General features: G+C 40.4%; 1 protein-coding gene across 5 annotated transcripts in view; it reads left to right on the top strand.

Moving 5' to 3' along the window:
* The window catches only part of LOC103098903 (zinc finger protein OZF-like), a 23,524-nt gene extending 9,807 nt beyond the window's left edge, over positions 1-13,717 (top strand). For 3 of the 5 annotated variants that reach the window (XM_056821379.1, XM_056821377.1, XM_056821378.1), the window contains exons 2-5: positions 1,819-1,911; positions 6,372-6,498; positions 9,245-9,340; positions 11,760-13,717. In XM_056821379.1, the coding sequence (XP_056677357.1) occupies positions 1,852-1,911; positions 6,372-6,498; positions 9,245-9,340; positions 11,760-12,982 (1,506 nt within the window). In that variant the 5' untranslated portion in view covers positions 1,819-1,851 and the 3' untranslated portion in view covers positions 12,983-13,717. Of the gene's footprint in view, positions 1-1,818; positions 1,912-2,059; positions 2,155-6,371; positions 6,499-9,244; positions 9,341-11,759 lie in introns of all 5 variants that reach the window. The other 2 variants (XM_056821380.1, XM_016432744.2) reach the window with 2 other exon arrangements.

The following is a 13,717-nucleotide window of genomic DNA, read 5'->3' as shown; positions in this document are numbered from 1 at the left end:
CCCATATCAGTTCAGTCAAATTGGACAAGGAGGTGTTTTCTGACCTTGTCATCCCATCTCATGCCTCCATTGATGTTTACTCCTCTCTCTATGCCTGAAGGCATTCACTGCTTACAAACATTCAGTACCCACTGTGTGCCAGACTAAGACCTGAGGATATAAAAGCAAAAGACGGGCCCTGGCCTAAAGAACTAATGATCTAATGGGGGAGGCAAGTAGCTGTACAAATGAGCCATGTGCAAGATAAATAGGAAATAATCAGCAGAGGGAAGACATCAAGAATAAGGATTGGGGGGGGGGGGATGAGAAAGGCTTGTTGTAGAAGGTGGGACTTGAAGGAAGCCTGCTAAGTTAGGGAGTAGAGATGAGGAGAGAGGCTTTTAGATCTGGGGGAATAGCCAGTGAAAGTGCCTAAAATTGGGAGCTGGAGTATCTTGTTCATGAAACAGTAGGGAGGCCATTGTCACCAGGTTATAGAGTACATGGCTATGAATAAGTGTATGAAGCCTGGAAAAGGTGGGGAGGCTCAGTGTGGAACACATGGGATTTTGTATTTGATCCTGGAGGTAATAGGGAGCTATTGGAATTTGTTAGTGAGGGAGCTGTCAGACCCGGGCTTCAGGAAAATCACTGTGACCCAGTGTAGACAGTAGAGTGGGGAGAGATTCAAAGCAAGGTGGTCAACCTGAAGCCTGTATGATTGAAAATCTGTTATCCCCCAAAAGAACTACATATCCCAAGAGCCCACTGTTCAATCATACAAGCCTATTGCAACAGTGAGGGTATAAGGTAATGATGGCCTGCCCACAGACATCTTCCCTGATAGACTCTTCTCAGAACACCAGCATCATGGAGGCAGGGTCAGAGAAGAGATTGGGTATCTGGGTAAGAGAGGGTGGAGCTGAGGATGATACCTCAATTGTGATTCTGGATGATTGGGAGGATTGGCGTATTTCCTGCAGTAATAGGAAGTTAGGAAGTGGGAAGAATCTGGTGGAGGGGGAAGATAATGAGTTAGTTTGGGACTTGCAGTGTAAAATGTTTAGAGGGCATCCAATTCATGATGGCAGTTGGAAATAGTTTGGAGGTTAGAAGAGAAGTTATGGCTCATAAGTAGATTTGAGAATCATTGACAAAGCCGATGGGATCCCCCCCAAGTAAAATAGTATAAAGGGACAAGAGAATGAAATCTAGGACAGAGTCCAATACTCACAAGGAGTATGACCTGGCTGAAGTAAAAGGAGGCAGAAGGAGCAGTCAGAGAGAGAGGAGGAGCACCAGGAGAGAGGAATGTTCCAAAAACCTAGAAAGGAAAGGATGTGCAGGAGAAGAAAGTGGTCAAGAGTGTCCAAGGCTACAGAGAGGTTAAGGAGAAGGAGGATTGAGGGAAGGCCCCAGGATTTGGCAACTAAGAGATAATTCATTAGTGACTTTGGCCTCTTCCTCCCGAAGCTCACTTCAGGTGCTGACTCTTCTATGAAACTAGCTCACTGCCCAATCCATACCTACCCCCCAACTTCCAGTGCCATCTTACACTCTAATTTTTAGCACTCCTTTTTAAAAATTATCTTCTTTGTTCTTGTCTGACACACGTTATAAAACTCCTTGAGGACAGGGACTGCTCTGTTTCAGTTCCTGTACTCCTCAGTGCGCAGGAAAGTAACGGGTACTTAGAAGGTTCTTCATTTGTGTTTGTGGAATTGCATGCTGGGTTCAGTCCATGAATTTCCTCTAATCTTTCTGTAATTAGGGTGGCCAGAAGGATGGGCCTCAACAAGGCAGGGCCATTTCCTCTAATGTCTACTTTTTCCTCCTCAGGGCTGACTCAGGCTGAGAAATCTCAGTTTCCCTATGGTGAAAGCATTGAATAAAGCCATGGTCTTTGCCCTGGTACCTCCTAGGGCTCACCTGGTAAGTGGGGGTTTGTTTTTTTAATAATGCCTTAGATCTCCAATAAGGAAGATTTCCTTTGATTATCCTATAACCCAAGAAACTGGGCCAATTAGAAATCTCCATGTGTCCATGGCAAAAACAGAAACTAACTCAGTAATTTGTGCAGGGGCCAATCCTGGGATCACCTCCTTCTGCAGTGCTGCTATGCCCTCCCTCTCTGCACAGGAATCACAGATATTGACTCAACCCAACCATGTGAAGGTAATACAGAGGCAGAAGGAGCAAGTTGTTAGCCAAAAACATAATTTTCTTTTTTTTTTTTTTAACTGGAGTTCAGACCTATGTTAGGGATATCCCAGCCACCCGGGGCTACAAAGACTGCTCAGAACACTTCTCACAAAGTGGCAGATACTGATTTTACTCAGCCATGAGAAGGAAATAAGGGAGGACTTCTAGGAGCAGAGCTAAGATGATGGAGTAGAGGAAGTACTTTAGCCAAGAACCCCAAAAATTCCCTACCAAACACCCTTTTTTAAGATTCCTTACAAAAGTTACAATTTAAAAAAAATTATTTTCATTTTTTCTAATTATTTTTTCCAGAATATGTAAAAACTACTTTTAACATTGATTTTTAAAGTTTTGAGCTCCAAATTCTCTCCTTTCTTTCCTCTCTCCCATTCCCCTTCATGACAAGAAAAGCAATTTGATATAAGTTACACGTGTATAGTCATGCAAAAAATTTTCATATTAGTCATCAAACAGCTTTAAAATAATGCATCAAGTTGAATTCTGGAATGGCAGAGCTAACAAAATGTCAACAACAACAACAACAACAACAACAACATGAGATATTTTTACTGCCTAAGACAAATCAGGTCAGTAGAAAGGCCTGTGACACCAAGGTGGGAGCTAACCAAGATCCCATGTGGCATCAACACCAGTGGTAGGCCTTGGAGGCAGAATCAGCAGCTTAAGAAGCTCTTAGCCCAGAGATGGTAAAGTGGTAAGAAAGAGATTAAAGGAGACTCCTATGCTCGCTCTGGACATAGGACCTGGAGCTGTTTGGCAACTCCATTGCCCATAAACAGTTCTAGGTTGGAGCTTCAGGAAAGAGAGGAGTGCTTAAAGTCAAAAGAGAGGAAGGCCCCTGAGGAGCAGCATTACTTCAGGTTCCAAGAGATCCGAGGCCTTTCCTGAGTAAAGAGTGCAGTCCAGGAGAGCAGTGACAATATCTCTCCACAGATTACACTATCTTGGAAGCATAAAAAACTTCCGACCCCCCAGAGCTAGCTCTGAAAACAGCAGGGCAAGAGAACCAGAAGTTTGGAATAGTGTCTCCCTATCCCTAGTTGAGCAGCACACAACCTTAACATAAAATTTGAAATCAAGACACAGGTTGGAAAAATGAATAAGAAGAGAACCTGACCATAAAAATCTACTGTGGTGACAGAGAATATCAAAACATGGACTCAGAAGAAGACAACAGTGCCAAAGCAGCTATAAGTAAAGGCTCAGAGTGAAAAGTGTGAATTGGACACAATCCTGACAGAAATCTAGATGAGATGAAAAATATTTTTAAGAATCAACTAAAAGTAATAGAGAAAAATTGGGAAAAGAAATGAGCAATGTAAGAAAAGTATGAAAAGACAATTAACAGACAATTGATAAGAGTTACAAAAAAAGATCACTGAAGAAAATAACACCTTAAAAATGGATTTGGCCATATGGTAAAAGAGATGCAAAATTTCACTGATAAAAATTAACTTCTGAAAAAGCAGAATTGGTCAAATGGAAAAAAGGAACAAAATTTCACTGATGAAAATTGTTCTTTAAAAGGTAGAACTGAGCAAGTAGAAGTTAATGACTCCATATAACATTTATAAACTATAAAACAAAATTAAAAGGAATAAAAAAATAGAAGAAAATGTGTAATATCTCATTGGAAAAAAACAACTCACCTGAAAAATAGATCAAGGAGATAATTTAAGGATTATTGGACCAAACAAAAAGGAATTCTCAGACTACCCGAAAGCCATGATCAAAAAGAAAGAGCATAGACATCATATTTCAAGGAATTATAAAGGAAAATAGCTCCAATATGCAATATCCAGAGAGTAAAATAGAAATTGAAAGAATCCACCAACCACCTCCTGAAAAAGGTTCCAAAATGAGAACTCTGAGGAATATTATAGCCAAATTCCAGAATTCCTATATATATATCAAGCAACCAAAAAGAACTATTCAAATACCACGGAGCCACAGTCACGATAATACAAGAAATAGCAAAAAACAATAAAGGAGCAGAGGGCTTGGAATATGATATTCCATAATACAAAGAAACTAGTATTGCAACCAAGAATAATCTCCTCAGCAAAACTGAGAATAATCCTTCTGGAGGGGGAAAAAAAAAGATATATCATGGAATAGAGGACTTTCAAGCATTTATGAGGGAAAGGCCAGAACTGAATAGAAAATTTAACTTTCAAGTATAAGACTCCAGGAAACATAAAAAGGTAAAAATGAAAGAAAAATCTTAAGGGATTTAATAAGGTTAAATGGTTTACATTCCTTATGGGAACATGATATATGTAATTTTGAAGAACTTTATCATTATTTAGGGCTTTTAGAAAGACTACATGGAGGGCAAAAGGTGTGGGCTGATTTATTTGAGATGATCTTAAAAAAGTGAATGAGTGAGAAAGAAGGATGCACTAGAAGAAAGAGGTAGGAAGAGGAAAAATGAGAAATTATCTCACCTAAAAGAGGCACAAAAGAAAGCTTTTACAATGGAGGGGAAATGGGGAGGGTTGAGCAGTGCTTGAAACTCACTTTCCTAGGAATTGGTTCAAAGAAGGAAGAATAGATATGCACACTCAGTTGAGTATATGGATCTATCTTACTCAACAGAGAAGTAAGAGAGGAAGGGGATAAAAGAAAGTGGTGGGGAGGATAAATGGAAGAATGGCTTAAGGTAGGTAGTGGTCAGAAGCAAAACAGATTTTTGAGGAGGGATAAGGTGAAAAGAGAAGGATGAACAGAAGAAAACAAGATAGAGAGAAATGAAACATTATGAATATGAATGGGATGAACTCTCCCATAAAATGGAAGCAGGTAGCAGAATGGATTAGAAACCAGAATCCAACAATATGCTATTTACAGGGAGTTGTACTTAGGTCTTTCTGACTCTGAGAGATATCTACTTTCCTTTTACTATCTTGGTCACTTCCCTAGTTCTCCAAGGTCTTCCAGGTAGCACCAACAGTTGGTTTCCAGACATATCTGATTATTTTCAGTATTCCAGGGTGAAGTTCATCTGGTGACTTGAGCTAAATAAAGGGCAGCTAGATGTTTCTGATGATCTAACTTTATTGTATATTTCTGTCCCCTGTTAATAATAATCATTAACAGTCTCCTTTCCAGTCCAAAAAACTTTTGCTTTGGAAAATAGAAGTAAAATATGAGTTGAATAGTCCAGCTTTCACATCAGTCATCATTATCTCATTGAATTTTGATGTTCCATTTGTCCCTAACATATCTGAAGAATCTCTGTCCATGGTTTTCTAGAGGATACTCATAGGGGAACTTGTACTAGTGAATTCTATGTACTCAATTTAAAGAAGTTAAAAAAAAAACTTGGGGTCTAGACCCTGGAAAGTTCTACCTGACAGCAGAGAGGGGGAAGCCAAGTTACAGGAGAATTTTTTAAAAGACGGAAATATGTGCAACTAGGTGGCTCAGTAGATAGAAAGTCAGGCTTTGAGATGGGAGGTCTTGAGTTCAAAATTGACCTCAGACATTTCCTATCCATGCAAATCATTTAACCCCAATTTCCCAGCCCTTTCCACTCTTCTCTCTTGGAACTGATATTTAGTATCAATTCTAAGCCAGAATGAAGGATTCTTTAAAAAAAAAATGAACATGGTAAATAGGGAAACACTTGAGCAGATAAACCAATAGAGAAAATCCTCAAAAACCAGAAAGAAAATGAAAGACTACAAAGCTCTCTTATTTGATGTTATCTTTAGTACCAGATTTCAAATTATACTAAAAAATAGTAATCATTAAACCTGCTTGGTACTGGTTAAAAAATAAGTTGATCTCAGAATGTATTAGATTACATAAGATCCAGAAATAAGTAGATGCAGTGGCACAATTTTTGGCAACCTGAAGACTTTATGTCCTAGAAAAAGGCCCCCATATTTAACAAAATCTTCTAAGAAAGTTGGAACACTGCAACAGAAATTAAGGTTAGATGTTAGACCGACATCTCATTTCCACAATATAATATACCTTAATAAGCTTTGGAATCTAGTTAAAAATTAGACACACAGAAGGCACTTCATAAACTAACTGACTTGTAACATTCTGAGATCTGAATCCTGTGAGCTCCACTCCTTAGAATTCTTCTAATCTTCCTTTCCTTCCATATGACTCTATATGTAGCTCTTGAATGCATGCAAACATATTTACTGTTTCAGGAATTGGTGTCATTCAAGGATGTTGCGGTAGACTTCACTCAGGAGGAGTGGGAGGATCTGGACCCTTCTCAGAAGAAGCTGTATAGAGATGTGATGATGGAGAACTACCAGAACCTGGTCTGCCTGGGTGAGGATGGTTCCCCTGGGTCTCAGAATCTACCATTGACAGTCTATGCTGCCTTCCTTAGTGCATGCCAGTGTATAAGTTTTTAATAGTTATCGTTTGTCAAGCAGAGCCCAGAGTTAACTCATCCATGCCTGTGAAAGGTCTTTTGTTTCTGTGGCTGGTAATGAGGGGATTCTGTTGTCCCTGAGATTATGCCTCCTCTGATCTCTGTTCCTTCAAGTCAAATATTCACCTTCAAAATCCCAGGGCAACTACCTACAGACCTTAATAATGTTCTCATCCTTGTAGTAAGACTTAGGGTACATGCATTGATTTCCTTCCTTAGCCTAAATTAAGCCTGGGAACCACTTCCACATATACTTCCTAGTGTACTCTCTGCCCCTAAGTGTGTTGGTATTATTGATGGAGATGAAGGCCCTCCCCTGAGTGGGGGGAAGTTCAGAGTTGCCAAGAAGCAAGAACTTTAGTTCTCAGCCAGGCCCTTCAAGCAAGAGGATCTTCTTTAGGGAATTCTCCAAGTAGTTCTTCTTCAGGTGGGTTCCCCTCTCTGAGGAGAGATTTTTGTTTTCTTTAGGAGGGGAAGCAGGAGGCCACTCTACTATCCTCAGAGAGAGACAGTCCTGGGCTAGAAGTTGCTAAATTTAATTGTGGTTGGGCTCTGAATATTTATATAGTTGGTCGCCAGGGATTTAATTTCTAAATTTCAAAATGAATTACTAAAGTAAATGGAATTTATGGTAGTTTATTTACAATAGAGGGAAGATATTAAGGAAGAGAGAATAGGGGAGAAAGAGAGATAGAGCTCTGGATTCCACTGATACCAATTAGAAATTCTAAGCCCCAGCCAGGGGAAAAGAATCTTAAGACAATGGGCCTTTCTTGGAGGCTTCACACCTCCAGAAACATGAGGTCACTAAGTCAGCCTTTAACTCACCAATGGTGATTAAAAGGAAAGCAGTCTGAGGTCTCCTGCACAAGTTCCTCCAGGGTTGAGTTCCTCTTCCAGTCTCTCCTCAAGTGTCTGTCCTCCAGTCTTTACTTGGAGTCAGAGTTCTTCCATTCCTGAATCCCTTTCGTGGGCCTCTTTTTAAAGATCTTTTTCTTTTGTGTCACCTCCCCTAAATTTCATGTCTACCAATCACAGCAGATGCTCTGCTCTAGGACTGCCTAGAAGGCAATTAGTTGATTCTAATTTGTTACCCACTATAGTACATGATTAAGTGGGAGATTTACACCCTAGGTGATGAGATCTAACATGGGCAGATCTTCCCACTCAACTTCAAGCCTGTATTTACATTTCTGGGGATTAAATCAACAAATAGACAGAGGATTACAATTCAATCTTCACAATCAAGGAAGAGCTAAGCACCTTCATTGTTACAATCAGGGGAGAGCTAAATTCATTCTTCAAAAAATATATTTATCTACTCTTAAATATTGTTCATCTAGGGGATAGAACTAGGTTCCATCTAATTTTTGACACTTTGTCATTTTGTGGGGGAAGAGGGACCTTTGTATCCAAGGCTTGACCTCTTTCCTACACAATATCAATTCCATAATGAAAACACAGTGAATAACAAAGGAAGGACCTATCTATCCAAATGATAGCAAAACAAACATAGAAGAATATATACCATACAGTACAGAATGAAGGAGCTTTCTAATTGGTAGTGAGCTAACTCAGCTCAGCTGAGAGAATGAGTCTTCTATACCCCCAAGGGGAAGCTCCCCAAAGTCTCTAGTGTATGTGATGATTAAAATTCTCTGGAGACTATGTCTTAATTTAAAAGTATTTATAAAATAGTAAAAAGCAGGCCCGAGAAAGAAAAGGCCTCTAGCCACATGTGACTGGCCATTCCCTTAGCAAGCCTCCTCCAAGAGCTGAGCAGAGAGCCAAAAGCCAGGAGCTGGGAGTATGCACACCTTCTGCCTCTGGATTCCCTGGAAAAAAAGATTTCTTCCATCGTGACTCAAATTTATGTTCCTGTGATGTTCCTTTCCAAGGTCCTTCTGATTAAATGATTCTGGCCTCACTCCAGGCAAGAGGCAGGGCTGCTGGATGCCAGGGAGTCATGGGAGGTTGGGGGGGGCAGAGACAAGGGTCTTGTGTCAAGAAGTCAAGAGACCTTTTGAATGGCTTCATAGTGCATTTGTCAACTCTTTTCTACCCTCACTATCTTTGCTCAATCTCCTATCTTCATTCAATCAGAGGCTGGGGTCAGTTGAAATTTCCAATTTAACATCATAACTCACTCTTTTTAAAATCCAGAGTTAGTCTTTGGATACCAAAGAAAGGGGTACATGTAGCAACTTCACATGTAGCCGGCTGGGGATAGAGACAGGATGGAGGCTGCCAGCTGAGCCTTTTCCTTCGACAATCTGAAGTAGGGTTGGCCTCTTCCCTCAGCTCTTTCAAAGCTGGAAGCCACTTGAAGACCCTCACTTGGAGAACCCTTGAAGCAGAACTGGCTGAGGAATGAAGCTCTGCCTCTCACCAACTCCAGCCCTCCTCTTGTGCAGGGCAGGGTCTTCATCCCCACCAATAAGAAGAGAGGCCCATACCAGTGGGCAAGGGGTTGGGGGTTACTTTGGGAACACAATTCTGTGTCGTTCAGGGGTCTGTTGTCCCACCCTCTGGGGCTGCCTAGTATGTCTCCTGGGTCACTCGTCACCAAAGAGAGATGGGATGGGAATTCCATTTGGGGGGTCTCTCTAAAGCCAGCACTTTCCCATTTCCAATGAGCAGGACTGACCGCCTCCAAACCAGATGTGATTTACCAGTTGGAGCAAGTGGAAAGTTCTTGGGTGCCTGAAGGAGAGGCCCCAGCAGCCAGCTGTCCAGGTGAGCGAGGGAAAGCCAGGGAGGTTGGTTCTTGCAGACAGTATAGTATCTCAGCTGGTTATTGTGGGGGCAGTGCTATAAAACCGCTGGGCAGGGAGTTCTGCTCCAAGCTCCCCAAGACCCATGGACAAGAGCTGCGGGAGCGCCTCATGTGCACCCCAGTCTAGCACACCTAGGGCTTCAGGGGCAGCTCGGACCACCTCATGCCCTGCCCTGCCTAAGGGCCTCCCATTGCCCCCAGGGGCAGTCCCAGTCCCTCTGTCAGACCCTGGAAGAGCTTCCCAGAAGGCCTCCAGCCTTCCTCCCCCTCAGGCTGGGCCACATATTTCAGATATATTCAGGCCTCTTTCCTATTCCCTATCACAGGACATTCTGTCTGCCACTACATGCCTTCCCCCTTGTGTGGGAAGCCCTTCCTCCTCCCCTCTGCCTCTTGAAATCCTTGACTCCCTTCAAGGCTCAGCTCTAGGGTTAGCTTTCATGTGCATGAATTGTTTTAGTTTGTATTTCTGACTAACAGTAAGGCTGGGGGCAGGTAGGTGACTCGGTGGATAGGGAGCCATGTTTGGACATGGGAGGTATGGTTCAAATCTGGCCTTCGACACGTCAGAGCTGCGTGACCCTGGGCAAGTCACATAGTCCCTGTTGCCTAGCTCTTACCACATTTCTGCCTTAGAAGGTAAAGGTTTAAAAAAAAAAGTAAGGTTGACTTTTTCTCAAAAATAGTAAGGTTGACAAATTATTAACCACTTTTGTGAAAATTGTTCATGTTCTTTAACCATTTGACCCTTGTGGACTAGGATCTAGCTTTGTACTTTTTAAAAAAATACCTCAAATCAACTGATACATTATGGCACAATCAAATGTATTAGACTTTTCTACCAGTAGCAATGCAGTGACCCAGGCCTCAGACACTTCCTAGCTGTGTGATCCTGGGCAAGTCACTTAACACCCACTGCCTAACCCTAACTGCTCCTCTGCCTTGGAACCAATGGTTATGTTGACTTATTATATAGGTTGGACATGTCAAATTTTTGACAGATTTCCCTGTTCTGCACTAGTGGAATTTTCTGTCTAGAGGCTGGTGAACTTGATTTGAGGCCTGGAGAAAATTCTAAACCCTATTGTTAAAGGGATAGTTACTTTAAGACTAGGCTCTGCAAGATTAAGAAGCTAATTTCCTTGTAATACTACAATCATTCGACTGGGAGATCAGGGGAATTTGGGAGGGGGGAGGTTAATTTAACTAGATTATTTTTTTAAAACCCCTACCTGCTTAAAATCGTTATTAAATATCTGTTCCAAGATAGAAGAGTGGTAAGGGTTGGGCAAGGGAGGTTAAGTGACTTTCCCATGGTCACACAGCTAGGAAGTGTCTGAGGCCAGATTTGAACCCAGAACCTCCAGGCCTCTCTAGGCCTGGCTCTCTAACCACTGAGATACCCAGCTGCTCCTTATTTATTTAGACTCTGACAAAGTCTCTCACACCATTACAAGAAAGATACCATGGTATCCATTTATAGGTGTAATTTGCATGTCCAGTATTTAAATCCAGGTCCTCTGATACCAAATCTTGGTTAATCAAGATTAGCCCAGAGTGGAGTTTGGACTCTCTTACTACTTCCCCATTTGTTATATGTATCAACTTAATATTAGTCTGGCCATAATGGTCATTTAGCCTCAGCATAATCATTTCAGATACAGTGAATGTATCTGGCAACCTAAGGAGACATACCAAGTCGTGACACAGTGACCACTGGATGGATGCTTTTCCTGGGCTGTAGTCTGAGGTTTGGTGCAAATTTGTGGTTTGACATTGCATAGGTCACATAAGTTCCTTTGTACTCACTGCCTACAAAATAAAGGAATTGATCTAGATAATCAATATTTTCTTCTGGAGGTAACATTGTGTTTCTATGGAATTATTCAACTGACTTTGGACAACTTTTAACTGATCAAATATTCATTCTGAAAGTGACCTCCTGCCCCTTTCACATGTTAGGTCTAATATTGGCCTTGACCATAATGCAGAAAAAGTCTTCTCTATTGTTTTGGAAGATATCATTATCTAGTTAGTTGGAATCAAGGAACTGGGTTTGAGTGCTAGCTGTAACATGCACACATGTTAGCAGTTTTGACCTTTGGCAAATTATTAAATTACCCTCTGACTCCATTTCCTCTTTGAAAAACATTAATAACCAATTTGCCCACCTTATCAGATTCTTTTCAGTGTGTTTTTGTTGGAGTTTCTTTGGAGCAATGTGGAATCATCTTATAAATAAATAAATCTGTGGATATAGTCTTATCTAGTCTATATTTTGGAGTTAGATAGAGATTTTTTTAATGGAAGAAACAAAAAATAGTATTAAGTATAATAAAGGGAAACTAGGGGATATTTACATTTTTAAATTTCTTTCAGATTTTGAGAGCCGGCAAGAAAGCAAGCAGTCATCTTCAGAGTTGAACCTTTCTCTGGAAATATCCCATGAAAAATTCACAAGGGATGATTCTTATGTCTCCAAATCAGGTGAAGCCTTGGAATGTGACATCTGGCTAGAGAGGCAGAAAAGCAGTAAGGAGAAATATTATAAATGTAATGAATATGGGAAGGTCTTCTATAGGAGTATAAGATTTACTGAACATCAGAAAGTTTGTTCTGAAGAGAAACTTTATGAATGTAAGGAATGTGGGAAAATCTTCCATCATAGGATAGAACTTTCTGGACATCAGAAAATTCATACTGGTGAGAAAACTTATGAATGTAAGGAATGTGGAAAGGCATTTCGCTGGTGGACAGGACTTATTCGACATCAGACAATTCATACTAGAGCAAAACCTTATGTATGTAAGGAATGTGGGAAAGCCTTCCCCCAGAGCACTGCTCTTACTCTACATCAGAGGGTTCATACTGGAGAGAAGCCTTATGAATGTAAACAATGTGGGAAGGCCTTCCGACAGAATATACACCTTACTTGCCATCAGAAAATTCACACTGGAGAGAAGCCTTATATATGTACTAAATGTGGAAAATCCTTCAACTGCCACTCATCCCTTACTTCCCATTACAGAATTCATCTTGGTGACAGACCTTATGAATGTAAGGAATGTGGGAAGGCTTTTCGTCGGAGCACACAGCTTACTCGACATCAGAAAATTCATAGTGGAGTGAAAGCTTATGAATGTAATGAATGTGGGAAGGCCTTCCATAGGAGTACAATACTTATTCAACATCAGAGAATTCATACTGGAGAGAAACCGTATGAATGTAATGAATGCGGGAAGACCTATCGCTGGAGCACAGGACTTACTCGACATCATAGAATTCATACTGGGGAAAAGCCTTATGAATGTGATGAATGTGGAAAAACCTTCCATCAAAGGACAGGACTTACTGAACATCAGAAAATTCATACTAAGGAGAAGCCTTATGAATGTAAAGAATGTGGGAAAGGCTTTCATCAGAGGACAGGACTTTCTGCTCATCAGAGAATTCATACTGATGAGAAGCCTTATGAATGTAATAAATGCGGAAAGGTCTTTCGCTGGAGCACAGGACTAACTCGACATTATCAGACAGTTCATGGTAGGGAGAAATCATATGAATATGGGAACATCTCAGAAGATAGGATTTATTTGACATGAGAATTTATACTATTAAGAGATATGTTTGTAATATTTGTGGTAAGGCCTTCCTTCCTCAAGAACAAATAATTTAGCCATCAACAAAGAATTTACAATGGGAAGAAACTTTATGCATATAAAGTTTTACTAATTAATGTACACCAGAGGGATTTCATTTTGATGAAAAATGTAGAATTCAGTCTGAAAGCAAAGCCAATAAACAGAGTAAATTTAAAATTCTCATATTGGCTTTTCTTTATTCTTTCAACTGAAAATACAAAATTTATTTGTTGACCACTGTTGATCAATATGTATAATAAATACCAGAGAGTTGGGTTATATTCCATTGACTACAATGCTTGGTTTTTGCCCAACTCCTCTGGAGCCCAGAAATCCACATGCTAAAATGATTCTATATGGTTCTATATGTTTAAATGATGGGTTGGGACCAAGAAGTAAAAATCTGCTTATCAATGGCATAGAAAATGAAAAAAAGCATTGGAGTTTGCCTACCCATCTATTCCTGTAGTTAGGAAAACATAACATTTCTAAATGTCTGCTTTTAGCTAGAAAATATTAAAAGCCCATCGGATAAGGATGTTAGTGCATGATCGAGAACTGACCCTTTGGTTAGTCTTGATGTATTACTCTTACTTTCCAAAACAGGAAATGTAATGAAGTTCTCTTTGAAAAATCATATCTAAAATGGTTCTCTTTATAAGCTTGAGGTAAACATTAAAATACATTTTAAAATAA

The sequence above is a fragment of the Monodelphis domestica genome, chromosome 3 (genome assembly GCF_027887165.1).
Source record: "Monodelphis domestica isolate mMonDom1 chromosome 3, mMonDom1.pri, whole genome shotgun sequence".
NCBI lineage: Eukaryota > Metazoa > Chordata > Mammalia > Didelphimorphia > Didelphidae > Monodelphis > Monodelphis domestica.
Note: the sequence above shows the minus strand (reverse complement) of the source record. Positions and strands in the feature narration are given on the sequence as shown.